Source organism: Ictidomys tridecemlineatus, chromosome 3, assembly GCF_052094955.1.
Source record: "Ictidomys tridecemlineatus isolate mIctTri1 chromosome 3, mIctTri1.hap1, whole genome shotgun sequence".
Taxonomy (NCBI): domain Eukaryota; kingdom Metazoa; phylum Chordata; class Mammalia; order Rodentia; family Sciuridae; genus Ictidomys; species Ictidomys tridecemlineatus.
In genome coordinates this window covers 76,017,767-76,035,948 of record NC_135479.1, presented here as the reverse complement: position 1 = coordinate 76,035,948, position 18,182 = coordinate 76,017,767, and the positions used below count along the sequence as shown (strand labels likewise).

The window sequence follows — 18,182 nt, the reverse complement described above, 5'->3', positions numbered from 1 at the left end:
TTCGCCTGCGAGTGTGTTGAATTGATATTTTTTTCCCCTCAGTTTAATGGGTTTGTGTGTTCAGGAATGATCTTCATCAACCGAAACTCCTTATTGTGTTTGATGTAATGTCAGCTTTCATTATGTGCTTCGGTGGGAGCCCAGCACAGGGAAGGCCAGGCACCCTGGAGCCAGGGCCCTGCCCCACCCCCACCCAGCCCATCTGGGCTTGTCTTCCTGAATGGGTAGGTGGGCGGGATGAGCAAAATTGAAGATGAGAGGCTAGGTTATAGCCAGGGTCCAAAGCCTTCCTTTTCCCTGCCTAAGAATTATATGTATGTTCAGGTCAAAGGGCTGCTATGAGAAAGTGCCAGATGAAGCAGACACCTCAGACTCTGGACCCTCTCAAGTCGCCTTTGGTCTTACACACTTGGAAGGTTGTAGTCGTACCTCAGCATGGTGCCAGGCATGCAATCACTATTCCAGAGTGCTTGGACTGAGCCAACATATCCAGCCAGTGGCTTGTACCCCCAGAGCCCCTGGTGGGAGAGATAACCTGGGACTGTTCCCCCAAACATTCCCCAGCACTAGCCACAGATTCAGCACCAAGGGCAGTCACCAAGACCAAGGCTTCCCCTGGAAGCAGGAGGAGACTGAAGTTCAGAGAGGAAATGGTCCAACCCTGGGGTCACCCAGCAACTGAGTCCCAGCCAGGTCTTGGGCACAAGTCTCCATATGTGGTGCTACTTTACTGATGGCCCTTGGGAGCAGTTACCACTCCCATTTGCATGTCACAAAGAAACAGGCTGGGAATGCCAGGACCGCCAGGAACATGTTGGAGGATTTTTTTTTTTTTAATAAAACGGGACTGAGGAACGCCTGGGGAGGGTGACTCGGACAGTAGCCCTACCCTTAGAGCCCACCAGGGTAGAGTGGGGAGGCCCCTCCTGAGCAGGTGGCACTTACTGACACCAGGCTAACCTTCTGGCGGCCTCTGTCAGCTGCGCTTGGTCCTGATTAAAGATCATTAAACATGAAATTAGCCCGTTTGTGTTACGGGTCCCCGGGGTGGCCGGTGATTATGACGCGCAGATGGCCAAGAACCCAGGCGGTAGGCAGGCAGGCATGGGCCAGGACAGGCGGGCAGCTCGGGCCAGTGAGGGCCGGGAGGCAGGAGTACAGGCCGGGCTTTGTTTTCTCCCACTCCTGTTGTGTAAACCCCCTTACATTTCACAACAAATCACAGATAATTAATAAGTACATGCCTGTAATGAGCAGGCTTTTTAATAGAAGAAATTGGAAGATGCAGCGTCAAGTCATTATTTTGCTTTTGCCCAGGCTCGGCTCTGTTCTCCCATCTTCCTCACTCCCAGTCCCGCCTCAGTCAGCGTCTCCACCACAAGAGGGGGGTCTGACCCTTCCTCCCAGCAGGGGAGTGTAGGAGGCAGGGCCCCTGGGACTGTCTCATCTGGCCTTGGGAGGACTAATCTGGGTGCGGGGAGGGGATGGCTCCTGACCCAGGCCTCAGGCATGGGGGTCCTGGCTGTATCTCACAAACCCCTGAGCCGCGAATGCTGAGGCCTCTCTCCCCTCACCAGGAGGAAGACATCATGTACTATGACGCCAAGGCCGATGCTGAGCTGGTGAGTGCCCCACCATGCTGTTGAAGGGGTGGTGGGCTGCCAGCACCACACCCCCTCTTCTGGGACTCTGTGGTATCAGATGTAAAATGGGTGTTAAGATTCATCACTAAGCATTCTGAGCTCATCCCTGCAGAGTTGTGGTGACACGGGCCCCCACTCCCTGTCTCTCACAACTCCAAGGCTATGTCTCTGTGGCCACTAATAAGCTGGGCTCCACTGCACAGTGTGGAGCAGGCTGCTCCCCCCCACACACCCCAGGCAAGGAGGGAGGTACTTGGACCTCCCTGTACAAGGCAGCTTACATCCTGGCACAGAGAGGGGCTCTCTGAATATGACAAGAATTGCGGGAGAGGGAGCAATGGGGAGGGTTTCCTGGAAGTGGACAGGTAGGGGCAGGCTTCAAATCAGTACAGGCCCCTCCCACACCTGTCCCTAGGATCGTGCTTTACTTAGCCCTGAGCTCAGTCTTACTCCAGCTGCAGAGGCAACTCAGTTCAAGTGCCCTCCCTTCTGATGAGGCTCTGCTCAACTACAGTCACTCCCCTCAGAAGTGTGGCACTAGGACTGAGCCACGCTGCCCTTCTGCCTCCATGTTTCTCACTGGCTCAAGTCGGCTTGGGCTGCCCTGTGGGGTACTGAGGTCCCCCATCACCAGAGGATTCAGTGAAAGATGTATGACCATTGGGTGGAGGTGGTTACAGAGAAGACAGGAGTGTCTTGAGGATACAGACACTTGGAGTAGACAGTGTGTGATGAACTTGTCAAGGCCCAAGTCCCTCTGACTGACTTCAAGGCAAAGTGGTAGGACATGACTATGCCCTCTGTAAACAGAGGTGTCATAGTAGTTCAGTCTCCCAGGACTCACCTGTGTTTACTGGTGCACAAGACCCAAGATGCAGTCTTCCTCTCCCAGGCCTGGGGGCCTAGGGCCTTTCCTGGGGTAAACAGGCAGTATCCCAAGACACCAGGAGGTGGGAAGGCTGGAAAGGGTCCCTGCGGAGGGATCACAGTGCCAGGCTAGCCTGGGGAGCCTTCAGGAGGGCAGGGGCCTAGAAGGAGGGGGTGGGCTCAAGCAGGTGTGCTTCCCCTTGGCTGAGCTCCGTGGCTCCTGGAGAAGTTGCTAAAATTAAAGCTAGAATCTGAAATTCAAATGAAGAGCGAACCTTTAATTAGACCCTGAATCTAATTCCTTACCCCCCTCGGCAGCGGGCTGTAATTTTAGCAATCAGTGCATTAAATATAAACCAGGAGACTGCAGTTGCCCACCACACAAAGCCCCTGGGCTCACCGGTGGTACTGAGGGGTTCCTTGGTCAGCCTATTACCCGGTCCCCTGCCAGGACACTCTTCACTCCCTGCTCCCAACTGCATCAGGGACCCCAACCCCTGGTTCTAAATCACTGATTCTCTTCCCCCAGCCCCTTGGACACCTGCTGGGGGCTAGAGACTGCCTCAATGAGGGAGACTTAGTCTAGGCAGGGCTGGGCTAGAGTCAGCCAGGACAAAAGCCCTGCCTGGCCCCTGTATAAATAACAGCACGCACACATTTGCCGACTCCCCTGCTTGTTGTGTTGTTTTGTTTTTTTAATCTTTGCCAGAGGTACAGTTAGAGATCTTTCTAGACCATTTACTTTTAAATTACCAGCCAGAAGGTGGGGGTGGGGGAAAGAGAAGGAAGGAAAAAGTTCGCCAGCTGATAGCTTATCAGAACAGAATCCAAATGTCACATTAGTTGGGAAAGTTGGGAGATTAAATTTTCCAGCGCCCTTCATCTGCTGCTGACATTTCGGGGGCTTTCTTCTCCCGCGCCTCCCCCTCCTCTGAGCAGAGCATGAGTGGTGCATGCCTCACAGGCCGCCAGCTCCCTGCTATGGCCTTGGTGCTCAGCGGCTGCCTGCCCTGGCTTTATCCAGCACCCAAGGGCTTCTGAGGGAACCCCCACTGGGTGGGCAGAGCGTGGCACACTGGGTGAGAAGCTTGGAAGGGCATCATACAGCCTGGACTTTGGCTGTACAAAATCCATCCTGCAGAGATGAAATGGGTGTTTGCTGTGGGCCTGTCGGAGCCACGTCCCCACGGTGTACAGAGAACATCTGGGTAGGTGGAAAGGCAGGGTCATCCTTTCCCCAGAAGACACCGCCTGGGCAGATGCCTAAAGACAGAACACAAAGAGAGGGACATGCCCAGGACACAATGAGCAGCAGGGGCAGCAGCCTATGAGACATATGGGGGAGATGATATGAGCTGAGACTGAGCCAAGGCTAATCATAGGAGTCTTGGGGGGCAGCAAAGGAGTGTGTGGAGGATTCCTCTGCCTGGGCTTCCTCCTATCAGGGCATGAAGCCCCAGCTCTGCTCTCTTCCCTGCCTTAGTCTCCATCTCTCCCTTGCCTCCCCATCTGGCTTTTCCCTCTCTTCCCCTGCACTCTTTACCATCTTCCCTCCCTGCTCACACACCTGCACCCAAGCTCTGCCCCCACCCCTTGACTGTGGCATCCACACTATAGTCGCAGATCCACTCCTGCCAGCCTATGGTGGTGGGCGGGGGTACACAGCGCATGCCCAGACTGCCTGGCCGAGAGATGCTGTAATTGGCACCTGTCAGGCGGCTGCAGCTCATTTTAGAAAATCAACAGGGGCCCTTACAATCCTACTGCTAGCAGGCACGGCAGACCTTCCCTCCCGCAGTCCCCCACCCAGTTCTTCCCAGGTCTGTCCCCCAGCTATCTCCTAGAGATGCCCTGCTGCAGAGGATGGTATCCCTGTCCCAGATGGTGCTAAGGCCCTCTCCATGGTGCCAAAGGAATTCCATGCAGGAGATGGATGGAACCCAGTGGAGAGTATGGAGGCACAAAGCTCTTAGGATATGCTGCCAAGGCCTCCCTGTGATTGCACAAGGCACATCCTAATTTTTTGTTTGGGGGGCAGTACTGGTGACTGAACCCAAGGGCACTCTACCACTGAGCTGTATCCCCAGCCTTTTATATTTTTTATTTTGAGACAGTCTCACTAAGTTGCTTAGGGCCTCACTAAGTTGCTGAGGCTGGCTTTAAACATGTGATCCTCCTACCTCAGCCTCCTGAACCACTGGGATTCCAAGTGTGCACCACCACACCTGGCTTCAAGGCACATCTTTGTAAGCAGAATTCTGGGTCCTGTTCCTTCTAACTGGCACCGTTATCTGTCCTGCTGTCTTTCCATCTCTCTTTCTCTTTGTCTCTGCAATAGCTTCTATGCTTGAGATGCCCCTGTCTCCTGGACTCTGGTCCTCCCTACCTACCCCTGCCTGCAGGCCTGTAAAACCTACTCACCATTTTCCAATTCTCACAGTTCTGGGGGACTTTCTGCAGGATGATCCTGAGAGTGAGGATGTGGAGAGGGGGTCCAAGACCAGCACCCTAAGACTGGACTTCATCGAGGACCCAAACTTCAAGAACAAGGTCAACTATTCATACACAGCTGTGCAGATCCCCACGGACATCTACAAAGGCTGTGAGTGTGCAGAGTGATTGGGACGGCCCTCACTGCCTGTCATGGGTGCAAGGCCTACAACTCATGCCCCTGGAGACAGAAGGCCAATACCATCAACCTCCATCCCCTACAGCCAAGGTCACACACGTTCACCTCTGAAACTCCCTGACATGCAGGCATCCAGCTACTCATAGTCAGAGCCTCATGCTAACCCTCAGCAGGTTACAAAACTGAGTTTCGCATTCCTGTGCATGCATGGTCTCCAGCTCATATGAACATGAAAACATACACACACACACACACACACACACACACACACACACACACACACACACACACTGTCCAACACATGCTGGTGTGAGTCCCTCAAAACAGCTCCTTGCCACTCTCTCACAATCCCTGGTCTCATTAGAAGTAACTGAGAAGGGCTGGGGCTGGGGCTCAGTGGTGAAGCACTTGCCAGGCATGTGTGAGGCCCTGGGTTCGATCCTCAGCACCACATAAAAATAAATAAATAAAGATATTGGGTCCATCTACAACTAAAAAAAAAAAAAATACATTTTTTTAAAAGTAACTGAGAATCTACCACATATCAGATGGACATAGGGGCTAAGGGACAGCCCTCACTGACAGACACCAACCCTATTATACCACCCTGATCCTTAAAAAAACAAAGGGGTAGAAAGATGGTTTCCAGGACAGAGCAGCCAGGGGCAGATGTGGGCAAGGGGAATTAGGAAGAGAGTGGTGAGACTCCAAGCCCCAGGGAGAGGGCAGCTTTTCACAATGGAAAAACCGTGTGCTATAACTGGAAGGGTTTGAGTTAGATATGAGGAGGAACTTCCTAAAGCTCTTGAGAGGAGGCCAGGAGTAGAACACTGGATGGGGTTCTCCAGCAGCAGAATTTAAGGCCCTAGGGACTCTTGGGTCTGTTACAGTCCTATGGCACCTATGGGGTGGCCCCAGAATCCAAGGGCCCACTGAGCTAGGGATCTTAAAGCAAAGGTCCCAGAGCTCTTGCATGGCTCTAGAGAATTCCCCAGAGTCCTCAGGGAGGGCCCCCTCCACCCTCAGGGTCAGCTAGGCCTTTTGGGCAGCCTCAAGGGGAGTAGAGAGGGATGCTCCCCCACCCACCCCAAAGTCTGCCCAGAGGCCACCTGCCTGAGCCAGTCGAGAGGCACTATCACAGGCAGGCACGCTAATTAAAACAGGAGCCACACCGCCCTCCCCAGTCACCCCTCGCTACCCACACAAATTACATTTTATATGTTTTTTATTTACTGTGTCACTTTTAATTAAATCTGTAATCGCCTGCCTGAGGGGGCATGGTCCCCATTTTCCAACTCAGCATGATCTGAAAGTGTGTGCACATGGGTGTGGGTGTGGGTGCAGGGGGTGGAGTAGCAGGCCCTTTGTGGGATGGGGCCATTTGCATCGGTGTGTCACTCAATGAATGCATGTGTGTCGATGTGATCACAGGTACCTGCAGGGACAGCCCGCCCAGAGCAATGTCTTCTCTTGGCTTTTGACCTGAGTCAGGGACACCCCAACCAGAGGGGCTTCAAGCCTCTCAACTGGGAAGACTGAGGTCCAGTGAGGGTTGGGTGTCCCAGGCAGATTCCCAGGGCAGCCAAAGCTGTGTTTTCCTTTAAAGAGAAAAAAAAAATAAAAATTGTTCAATTCACTAAGTTTCTAAATCAGGAACAGGACCATAACATAGTGTTCAATAGGCAGAGCCAACACTAGAAATGGGTTTTGTTTTCACATTATGGTCAGTTAAGGGGAACCACGGGGACGGAGAAGGGAGTGAGAGCAGCGGAGGAAGAGTTTAGGGAGCAGACAGGACACAGCAGAGCCCCCACGCAGGGGGAGCAGAGGGAGCGCAGGGGTGGGCAGAGCCTTGAGCAATTGTAAATCATGACTCCATCTGCTCTGGAAAGAGCAGAGCCTTCTCTGTTTCTCACTTGTGGTGGGTCTTTGATGGGGAGCCCAGTGTGTGTGTTGGGGGTGATGTTGGCAGGGCTTGACCTGGAAAGAAGGGAAATGGAGGAAATTGAAGAGAAGCAGTATTGGCTCTTGGGGGAGGGGTAAGGCATATAGGCAGCAACAGTTGTCCTGCTCTTGTTTTTTCTGAGTGTGCAGGGATAGGTACACATGAGAACATATTCACATGGGGCAGATTTAGGGCTGCCCTGGTTGAGGGGTGGGAGGCCAGTAGTCTTGAGAGGAGCCTTGCTCTGTGAGGGTGTGTGGATGGGTAGGTATGGCCAGGGGATCATGCATGTGCGACTACAAAGGTTGGGAATGGAGGGTGGGGGGAACTATTGGTAGGGGATCTGAGAACAGGACCCACTGGTGGCCTTCTGTAGGTGCCCAGGGGTATGTAGGCGTAAGCAAGCACATATGCCCCTGTGCTCACGGCAGCAGTCAGGTTGCTAGGCAGGTGGATTTAAGTGTAAGGGGTGGGGGGGTCACACACCTGGTTGAAAGCACATAAGTTACATGCAGGTATACCTGCTGGGGGTGCAGGCTTTGTGTGTGTGTGCATGTATGCCCACGTGCATGCACACAAGCACACATACATGCCTATGTCAGAGCAAGATCTTGGCACTACCTCTGCCTCCAATAGCCCCCACCTCTGCCCCTGCCTGCTCCTGGCCCCAGTTGATTAATCATGGAGCTGAGTGGCTTCCAGCTTATCAGGTAACTTAATAGCTGAATAATTCCAGCCCCATCAGCGGGCCCTTAATTGCTTTCTTGTGGCTGTGGCCTGGAGTGCATGCTGAGTGGGTGAGCTCCCCGGGGACCAGCCACAAGTTCCAGGCAGCAATGCTTCTTAGGGGGCCCAGCTCACAGTTCCATGCCACCTGAATGGCCCTTCTCCAAGAGCCACCAGCCACCGCTGCCCTGCCTGCTTGTGTGGGGCCCAGGTGAGGGTTAGGCTGGGCTATTCCTTGACAGCTTGGACTGAGTGAAGACCAGGAAGTCTTCCTGGGGGAGATGGTACAGCCCCAGCTGGGCTCTGGGAAATGAGGGAGAGTCTGGACAGGCAAGAGAGTAGGAGGGGGTTGGGCATGAGTGTCACAGTGGTGGGTTCAGCAAGAACAGCCTAGAGCTCCCCACCCCAGCCTCCTGCTTCACCCCCAGCCACCGTCATCCTCAATGAGCTCAACTGGACAGAGGCCCTGGAGAACGTGTTCATTGAGAACCGCAGGCAAGACCCCACACTACTGTGGCAGGTCTTTGGCAGTGCCACAGGAGTCACCCGCTACTATCCAGGTAGGTGCCAGCCATTTCCCCTGTCTACCCAGTACCCTACCTTGCTCCATCCTGAAGTGCACGGGATAGGATGGTCAACCAGTGGGCTACGGTGACCCAGTCATTCCCACAAGGCCTGTCTGTCTGGATTGGACCCTTCCCTGCCTGTCCCCCTCACCTTCTCTCCTCCCACAGCTACCCCATGGCGAGCCCCCAAGAAGATTGACCTGTATGACGTCCGAAGGAGACCCTGGTAAGCAAGTAGATAGGAGCTGGGCAGGACACTCCTTTAGCTCCCCACCTCTCCTGCCTCCCCTCCCTCCCAATATCCAGGCCTTCGAGCAGGGCGCAGCCAGCTCTATCCAATTTTCATTTCACACATCGTTGCCACTGGAAAATGGATCCCATCACCCAGGCAGGCCTCCCAGCTGCCTCTGCTCCCCTCCCCTCTCCCCCCGCCATCTACCACCCAGTACCCCCACCCGCTCAGGACTGAGAGATCAGCCCAGTGGGGGTGTTCCCATGGATAGATATGGCCTCTGCGGGGTTGGCAGCCCCTGCCCTGCTCATTCCAGCTTTAAACACTCTACCGTATGACTTTTCTTTCCTCTTCCATCCCATACACAACTAGACTGTGCCCTTAGGGTCTCCACCTAGGGCAGAGGCTACAACAAACTCTGAAGCCAGGGAGCTCCTCCTGCCTACTCTGTGGATCACCAACGCCCTGCCACCACCCCTTGGGGTTGTTTACTTGCTGAGGGACCAGATCACTCATGTCCCTGGCAGACAGTGTCTGCTTTATTAAACATAGTCTCCCCAGTGCCCCGACCCTGTCTAGCTTATGCAGTGGATGCTCAGTAGAAACATGTGAATCAGTATGTGGGTAAAGGAAGGAAAGACCCCCAAGGTCCCAGCAGGGCTGGTCCTAATTGAGGCTTCTCCTGGACAGGTATATCCAGGGGGCCTCGTCACCCAAGGACATGGTCATCATCGTAGATGTGTGAGTGAACAGTGCTGGCAGGCAGGGTTGGAGCTGGAGTCTGCTGCCTGGGAACCTCATGGGGGTAGGGTAGGAGAACATCTGGGGTCCCTCAACATGGCCCCTGCCCAACCTCTCCAGGAGTGGCAGCGTGAGTGGCCTGACCCTGAAGCTGATGAAGACATCCGTCTGTGAGATGCTAGACACACTCTCTGACGATGACTATGTGAATGTGGCCTCGGTGAGTACCAAGACAGTAGGCAACCAGGGAGCTGGTCATCCCTACCTGTCCCATGCAACAGCTGCCTGCCCTGGCCAGCCTGAGGCCACTCACCACCCCATTGTCCCTGCAGTTCAACGAGAAGGCGCAGCCTGTGTCTTGCTTCACACACCTGGTGCAGGCCAATGTGCGGAACAAAAAGGTGTTCAAGGAAGCTGTACAGGGCATGGTGGCCAAGGGCACCACAGGCTACAAGGCCGGCTTTGAGTATGCCTTTGACCAGCTGCAGAATGTGAGCCCCATGGGTGGGCAAATGGGCGGCTGGGGGCGGACGAGGGCCCAGGCTTGGTGACACGGGGAAATCAAAATGGATGGCCTTGTTAGTGCCAAACAGGCAGCTTGGACAGATAGCACCATCTGCTGTGGGAAGGAAGGCCAAAGGGCCAGGCCCACCATGGGGAGGGAGGCCTTGCCCCTGGACTGGAGAGGGGCTGAGAGCCACCTGACTCCACTCACCCCTGCCCAGTCCAATATCACTCGGGCCAACTGCAATAAGATGATCATGATGTTCACGGATGGCGGTGAGGACCGCGTGCAAGACGTCTTTGAAAAGTACAATTGGCCCAATCGGACGGTAAGACTCAGCCCAGGTGGGGGTTGCCCTGATCTTGGCCCAGAACCGGGGAGGGCTATACTCCAGAGGTCACAGTAGTAACTTCAAGACCCCACAGGTACGTGTGTTTACCTTCTCTGTGGGGCAGCATAACTATGATGTCACACCACTACAGTGGATGGCCTGCACCAACAAAGGTATCTTATCCAATGTCACGGCCAGGAGGCCTGCCTACTATGTCCTGCTGCCAGCTGTCCATCCATGTGTCTGTTTGTCCTTTCACTGTCTATCTTCCCATACATGTGGCTGTCCACTGCTCTGCCTATCCAGTGAGCTGTCTAACTTGTCCATCTGATCAAACATTGTTTGTCCATTGTACATCTGTCTTCTAGCTTGTTTACTCCTGCATCTGTTTTCTGTCTATCTCTACACTTGGGCCTGGTTGCTAAGTGGCCCCTGAAGATTACAGCTGTCCTAGACTGGAGAACTTCAGGCTCCTTTTGTCACCCTGTCTCTGCCCCAATCCCCACCCCTGCTGTGCTTCCTTAGGCCTCTATTATACTCACTCCCCTTCCCTAGCATTGATCCCAGGAACAGGGCAGCAGAAGGGAGTACAAAGAGATATATGAGTCTTGGGTAAGTCATACCAAAGAGAGAAGGAGTCTGAGGGGCAAATCAGGTCTGCAGACCTACCCCAGGGGGCAGAACCCCCTGTGCTGTGGATCCCCGCAGTGCCAGCCAGGTCCATCTCTGCCTCCTCTCCCTTCACAGGTTACTATTTTGAGATCCCTTCCATCGGAGCCATCCGTATCAACACGCAGGTGAGGCTGTGAGGGAGGCCACTCCTCCCAGCCCCTGGCTTCCCTGCTGTCTCTCTGTGCAGCAAGCTGAGAGCGCCCCCTGGTGATGACTGGGGCACATACCAAAGCATGGGGAGACCAAAGAGGGAGTTAATTGGGAGGAACACTGGTGACCTCTGCTACCCCCTCCCCAGGAATATCTAGACGTGTTGGGCAGGCCCATGGTGCTGGCAGGCAAGGAGGCCAAGCAGGTGCAGTGGACCAACGTATATGAGGATGCACTGGTAAGGCCTCTGGTCAAGGAAGGGACCTGGCTGCCTTCCCCAAGGATCTGCCCAGGGATCAAGACCCTTAAAGTCCCCTTAATGGGGGTTAACAAAGCAGAGGAGAAAGAGTGATGGCCTGCGCCTGAGCCCCTGCTCTGAATACTTGGGCTCAGGGCAGGACTGGTCACAGGAGACCCCCATCCTCCTCCTTTCCCTTCAGGGACTAGGGTTGGTGGTAACAGGGACACTCCCTGTTTTCAACCTGACGCAAGATGGCCCTGGGGAAAAGAAGGTGAGGTTCCCACTGAAGGAGGATTGGGCATGCCTGGGGAGGGAATAGCATGGCCCTAACAGGCGTGGGAAGGAAGGAGGGATAGGGCAGTCCAGCAAAGTGGAGGGGGCAGCTGCCTATGAAAGCATCTAGAAGCTTTGGGTGTGGGGCAGAGAGGTTCCCCCTTGGAACTAAGCCCCTTACAGATTATCCATGCCTCTGCTTCTAGAACCAGCTAATCCTGGGTGTGATGGGCATTGATGTGGCTCTGAATGACATCAAGAGACTGACTCCCAACTACACAGTGAGTGTCTACCTGTCCATCCACCCTACTCTGCCTCCCACATGAATACAAGCCAGGTTCAGCAGAGCAGACCGACAGAATCACAGCATGTCTATGGAAACCTTTGAGTTGAGGAAATGAGGGGTGGGCTTCCTGAGGAGGTGACCTCTGAGTGGAGTCAGCAAACTTTCTGTAAAGAGCCAGGCTGTGAATGTTTTAGACTCTGTTGGCCTAAATACCCATTTCATACTCTACTGTTGTATTGTGAAAGCAGCCAGATAAAACAAACACATAGGTATAGCTATGTTCTTATATGGTTTTGTTTGTGGATACCAATTTATGAATTTCAGATCATCTTCACATTTCATGAACTAGAATTTTTCCTTTGATTTTTTTTCAACCATTTAAAAACATACAAGTGTTTCTTAGCTTACAGCCATATAGTATCAGGTAACAGGTCAGACTCAGCCCATGCACAGAGATGGGCAGTGTGGTTGGCCCAGGGCCTGTTGAAGAGGAGGGAGGAGGCACCTGTTTGGCCCTGAGGCACTGTGGTCAGGCACTGTGGCATGGACCTTCAGGTTCAATGAGAAAACTGTATCAGAGTTAAAGGCTGGGTCCCCGGTCCCTCTTATTCCTACTTCCCTTCCACCTGGAGAAGAAGCCCCAGGACTATAGGATCCTCAAGAATCTTCCCGTTGCCCTGTGTTCTACTGAACTGGGGACAATGCACAAATCAGAGGCAGCCGTAGGCGGGCAAGAGCAATGCAAGAGTAGCAGCTTTGTGAACCCTGTGGAGGCAGAGAGGTCAGGCTAGCTGACAGCTCCATGGAGACTACAGGACATAAGATGGCAAGGGCTGGTGCATGAGGGGCACCTAGCCCCAGGCATAGCTTGAGAGGCAGGCTTATGGCCATGTGGCAGGTGGGGGCCCTTGGCCCATGGCAGGCATACAGCAGCCCTCAGCAGGGTAGAAGGCAGAATGGGGAAGAGCTCCGGAGCCCAATCTCTGCCTAGCCCTTTGGAACCACAGTTCCCCAATCTGCACCTCCAGCTTGGAGCCAACGGCTATGTGTTCGCCATTGACCTGAACGGCTACGTGTTGCTGCACCCCAATCTCAAGCCTCAGGTGAGCCAGGTGGATGGCCTGGAGGGAGAGTAACCTTCCAAGATGGGGACTCCCAATTGCCTGTCCTGCCTCCCCACAGACTACTAACTTCCGGGAGCCTGTAACTCTAGACTTCCTGGATGCAGAGCTGGAGGATGAGAACAAGGAGGAGGTAAAATGAAGACAGGGAGGAGGGATGGGGAGGCCTGCCCAAAGAGCAGAGGAGGGTCACAGCTCTGGCCCTTCCAGATCCGTCGGAGCATGATTGATGGCAACAAGGGCCACAAGCAGATTAGAACCTTGGTCAAGTCTCTGGATGAGGTGAGAAGGAAGGGGAGGGGGGACAGAGGGTCAGAATGGGTACCCTTCCTACCCCGCATCTACTCTAGCCTGCTAGCCCAAGTACCTGATGTGGCCTCCTCTCCCAGAGGTACATAGATGACGTGATCCGGAACTACACCTGGGTGCCTATAAGGAGCACCAACTACAGGTGAGTAGGCCAGGACTGGACAGGCAGAAGTATGGGGTGACCCAGAGTCTGAGCCCCACTGTCCCCTCCTAGTCTATCCTCCACTCTAGTCTATTGTAACTATTATCCCAGTGAGGAACCAGTAGCCAGGGCTCCTTACTACTCACCCTGGGATACTAGATCCCCCAATCCTTGGAGGGGTTTCCTGAGGAACAACCCAGAGGTTCTGGGAGTCCAGAAAAGAGAATAAGACAGTGCATCCTCTTGTCACACCTGCCTGGAGGGCATCCCTGGGTGTCCACACTCAGAGTATCGTCTCTGCACATTCACTGCCTCCTCTAAGCCAACATCGAAGCCTCAGAGCAGGTCCCCTTTAGGTCAGGCATGGTTGACATAGGTTGTCCTCTGAATGAGTGCATGTGCCACACAACTGGTGCATTCTAAAATACCAGGGGCATCTTCATACCCCAGGCCCAGCCAACACTGCCCCTTGCCACACCTGTGCAGCCTTGCCATTTGCTGAGTCTAAGATAGTGTCAGGGACTGCAGCCCCCACTCCTTGGGGATAGCAGCTCCCACCCCTGATGCTAGGATGCTAGGGGAGTCTACTGGGGGTAAGGATTTGCTTTGGGTCTGGTTATTCTCCATCCTCCAGGAGAATTGGGGATATGGAGGTCCAGTGTTTCCAAGGCAGAGGAAGAGGGACTCCCTGGGCTTGGGCCTCTCTGTCCAGCTCCAAAGCCATGGGGAGGGGGTGCCAGAATGGCCCACCTCTTCCCAGCAGTGACCTGCACTCCCCCTTCCCCACCTCCCCAGCCTGGGGCTGGTGCTCCCACCCTACAGCACCTTCTACCTCCAAGCCAACCTCAGCGACCAGATCCTGCAGGTCAAGTGTAAGTGGCCCGGCCCCTGCCTGCGCCCTGCACCCCTGCCTCTGTCCCTGCACCCTGGCCGGCCCCAGGCAGCATAGCCAGCCATGCTTGCTGGCAAGGCATCCCCTCCTGCCCATTCTGCCCAGCCTCTGGCACCCACAGGCTGGGGCCCCGCCTCCAGCCTTCAAAAGTCTGTGGAAATCTGCATGCTCGCCTTTTCTCAGATTTGGTTCCAGACCATTCTCTCATGGTTTCCGTTGAGGTTTCTGTTTTTGGTTTCTCCTACTCCGTGTCTCCCTTTCATAGCCTGCCTGCCCTGAAAACCCTTGGGGGCTGCATTCTTGGAAGACACCCCCATCCCCTCTCCTCTTTCCCTGCTCCCAGCTCAGTTTTCTACCTCCTGTGGTGCCACCTCCAGGTCTCTCACTCTGTCCCCCATTCCCCATCCTCACTCAGGTCCCACTGTCCCTCAGTCTCCTCTCGATCCTCTTCATCTTCATCTTCTGCCATTCTCACTCTGATCTCCCTGCACTCCAACTTCCTTTTCTCTCCCTCCCTCCTTCTCTCATTCCCCATTTCCTTTTCCTTCCCTCTTCCCCTCCCCTGCTCCTCCACCTCCTCTGTCACCCTCCCTTTCTAACCTCTCCCTTCTGTTTTCTTCATCCATTTCTCTCACTTCCCGCCACCCATCTCTATAGCACCCCTACCTTCTTGAGTACACTCCCTTCAGTCTCTCTCCCTCTGTCTTACACCCTCTACCCTGCTCATTCCCTTCCCCAATCCTGGCCTGCTCCCTCCTCCTCCCTCTCTTCCTTTCCTTTCTCCTTCAGCCCAGCTTTCCCTCTCCTCCCAGTTTCTCTCCCCCTCTTCCTCTCTTCTTCTCTCTTCTTTCTCCCTCTCCTCCCTCCTCTCCCAGTCCTCTGCCTGTGGCTCCTCCCTGCATGCCCTGCTTACCCTGGGCCTCTCAGAGAGGCATGGGTTTCAGGCTTGGTCCCGCCTGCCCACCACCCGAGGTCACTGGGAGGGAGGCTGGGGCTCCGGCCCCACCGGGCGCCCCCCACCTGCCTGGCCGACTGGGGCTCATCTCCATTGAGTTTTCTTGCTCTCTCTTTCTCTCTCATGTCGTTTTTTTGCAAGAAGTTTCCTTTCGGTATGATGATGAGACACAATATTTTCATTCAAACAGCCATTGAATAAAATATTGTTTGTGCCCCTCCCCTTCCCCTCCCCCTTTTCGTTTGTTTTTGTGTTTGTGTTTTTGTTTTCCTCGCTTTCTCTCTTGGTGGACTGTCCCAGTGCCAATCAGCAAACTGAAGGGCAAGTATATTCAGAACCAGTGCACCCTCCTCTCCCCACCCCACCCCCTCACACCCCTGCTTGCCCCCCTCCCTGCCCAGGACCAGCCACACCCCTGCCCTTCAGGGTTCCCCTCCCAGCATCCCCTTGGTTCCTCAGTTCTTGCCTTTCCTCTGGTCCCTAAATCCCTTTTAGAGCCAGTGGCCCCTTCCCTGGGCCTGCCTGCAGGATGTTCTCCAATGTTCTGAGGGTCAGGTCCCTTCCATAGTCCTTGTCCCTATGGGAAGGCCTCTGCCTCCCCCCACCATCCCTCCAAGACAACTCAACAGTGGGGACAGGGCTGGATGCCTCTCTGCCACCTCCCACCCAGCAGGGCAGGGAGCTTGAGATGCAGGTAAAGTCCTCCCTGCTTACTGAGAAAGTTTATGAGAGGCTACCAGAAAGGATCAGCCCCACAAGGCTCCCTTTAGGACAGACAGCTCTCCCTCCTCTGATCTCTGCCAGTGGATCCAAAAGCTGGCAGCCCTCTGAGAAGGGAGACAGAAGGGCTCTGAGCCTCATCCCCTTGCCCTGGGAAAGGGGGACACACAGGGTAGGCAGCTGGGCCATCTGAAGAACAAGGCTCACACACCATGTTGGGAACTGGCCTTGGTGCTGAAGTTCCCCTGACCGGCCACACCCACTGCCCCGCCCTACCACCACCAGGCTGTGCTGAGGCCCTTTGACCCAGGCCTGCCCTGGGGTAATCACTGCTCCTGGGGAGGAGCAGCAAGGTATGGAAAAGGTGTTCTCCTTGGGGAATAAAGGCAAATTCAGACTGGAAACCCTGGCCAGGCACAGAATGGGATCTGTCTGGACGCCAAGGCCAGCAAAGGAGCTTAGAGAAAATCAGGCCAAGTGTGAAGAAAAAGATTGTGGCACTCCAAAGTGCCCAAGCCAGAGAGTCTTGGAAAAGTGGGTGGTGAATTCCCAGACCCTGGCAGAGAACGGCAGGAGTAAGAGGACAACACAAGGTCTTTGCCACTGGTGCAAAAAGAGCTGCCCTCTCAGGGAATACTTAGCAGATGCAACATGGAGAGCCACAGGGGATTCCCCCTAACCTGGAATCAGGAGTCCCCAGTCACCCTAGGGCCCCTGACCAGCCTTGTTCAGCAAAGGGAATACAGCCACCTGCAATGGCCTGCGGGGGAGGTGGGGGCATACCCTACTCCCACTGGCTTGAGTTGTCTTTTTCTCCTTGTCTCCCACAACCCACTCAGTGACCCTAGAACTGTAGGGCCCTAGTAACCATGAGAACCATAGCATAGTATCCCTAGTATCCCTCCCTGCTCCTTCTCCCTCCTTTTTCTTTCTCCTCCTCCCCTCCCCCACCCTTTCCCCTTCGGCTTGTGTCCTGCCTCACAGTCCTATCAGAAAGGAACAGTCCAACCAGTGACTGCCCAGCTCCCTCTAAGCACCCCAAGCCTCCCCTGCCCAGAACCTTGCAGTGCATCATGGGAGTATTTGGGAACAGGGAAAATCCCTCTTCTGTACAAATAAAGCCCTGGGGACAAAATAGTTTGTGATGTGGGTGAAGATAGGATAGGAAACTGCCAGAGTTGAGACAGGCCAAGAGCAAAGGGACCCCTCCTAGATGTTGGCCTTCAGGGCAACCAGTCCAGCTAGGCAGGAGAGACCTGAGGCCTTGTGGCCTCATCTTCAGGTTCACTCACAAACCCATACAAAGACACACACACATACACATACACACACATGCACAGCTCATGAGACCTGGGCAATAGCCCAACTGATGGACCCCTCTTCAGGCATCCCCAGCATTCCTCCCTGGCTCCTCTGAGCCCAGACATGCCTAGGAAAGGAGGAGACCTAGCCCTTCTTCTCTACCTGCCCCCACATGCCCCCAGCCCAGTAAAGTGAATGTTAAGTTTCTATCAGCACCCCTCACCCCTCACAGGGTGCAGAACAATCCCTACACCTTGAGGGTCTCCCTTCATGCAGTATCCTGTCCCAGAAAGAACCCCCCAGACCCCCATGATGCACTGCAGTCTATCCCCAGCTACCCACACTGTCTCTGGTTGGACTGTCTGTGCCCGTGAGAAACCCCCTCGGTTTGGCCATGTTGATGCCTGACACAACAAAAGACCTACCAAAACGCAAACAGCTGTGGTTAAGAAAGAGAGATAAAAATCCGCAGCCAAAAGCCAATTCCCTTCCTCAAAGTCTCTTTGGAGGCGAAGGAAGCTCAGCATGCGGTTTTTTCCATTATGGATGTGATAAGAGTGAGACTGGCGCCTCCCCCAGACCATGCATATATATAGCAGTGTGTGTATATATATGTGTGTGTGTGTGTCCGTGTATATGTGCTATACAGCAGTATGGAAGCATATACAGCCACGCCAAGGGACTCACTGCCGACAGAGGACCAGGCCCGGGCAACATATTGGCTATAACTGCCCTCTCCTGCGATGCTGTAGTCTCCACAAGCCCTCCACTCCTCCCCACCCGCCCATCCCCTCTCTCTGGCTCAAACCTGAACGTGGAAGTGGCGGGTTCCCTCTTTGCTGGTGTCTCCCCCTCCCTCAAGCTGCCCTCTCCCCAGCCCCCAGCCCAATCAGCTCTGAGCCCCCTGGCCTTCCGCCTCCCCAGCCCCCGCCAG

The 18,182-nt window shown here is 54.6% G+C and overlaps 1 protein-coding gene across 8 annotated transcripts in view; it reads left to right on the top strand.

The window, feature by feature from the left end:
* Positions 1-18,182, top strand: part of Cacna2d2 (calcium voltage-gated channel auxiliary subunit alpha2delta 2) — a 135,701-nt gene that overhangs the window by 110,031 nt on the left and 7,488 nt on the right. For 4 of the 8 annotated variants that reach the window (XM_013359374.4, XM_078043221.1, XM_021727504.3 and 1 more), the window contains exons 5-23: positions 1,578-1,622; positions 4,971-5,112; positions 8,239-8,370; positions 8,545-8,602; positions 9,299-9,349; positions 9,470-9,569; positions 9,682-9,840; positions 10,075-10,182; positions 10,280-10,358; positions 10,933-10,982; positions 11,156-11,245; positions 11,448-11,519; positions 11,728-11,802; positions 12,836-12,910; positions 12,990-13,061; positions 13,139-13,210; positions 13,318-13,379; positions 14,175-14,251; positions 15,527-15,547. In XM_013359374.4, coding sequence (XP_013214828.2) covers positions 1,578-1,622; positions 4,971-5,112; positions 8,239-8,370; positions 8,545-8,602; positions 9,299-9,349; positions 9,470-9,569; positions 9,682-9,840; positions 10,075-10,182; positions 10,280-10,358; positions 10,933-10,982; positions 11,156-11,245; positions 11,448-11,519; positions 11,728-11,802; positions 12,836-12,910; positions 12,990-13,061; positions 13,139-13,210; positions 13,318-13,379; positions 14,175-14,251; positions 15,527-15,547 — 1,540 coding nt within the window. The remainder of the gene's footprint in view (positions 1-1,577; positions 1,623-4,970; positions 5,113-8,238; positions 8,371-8,544; positions 8,603-9,298; positions 9,350-9,469; positions 9,570-9,681; positions 9,841-10,074; positions 10,183-10,279; positions 10,359-10,932; positions 10,983-11,155; positions 11,246-11,447; positions 11,520-11,727; positions 11,803-12,835; positions 12,911-12,989; positions 13,062-13,138; positions 13,211-13,317; positions 13,380-14,174; positions 14,252-15,526; positions 15,548-18,182) is intronic. The other 4 variants (XM_078043223.1, XM_078043222.1, XM_013359375.4 and 1 more) reach the window with 1 other exon arrangement.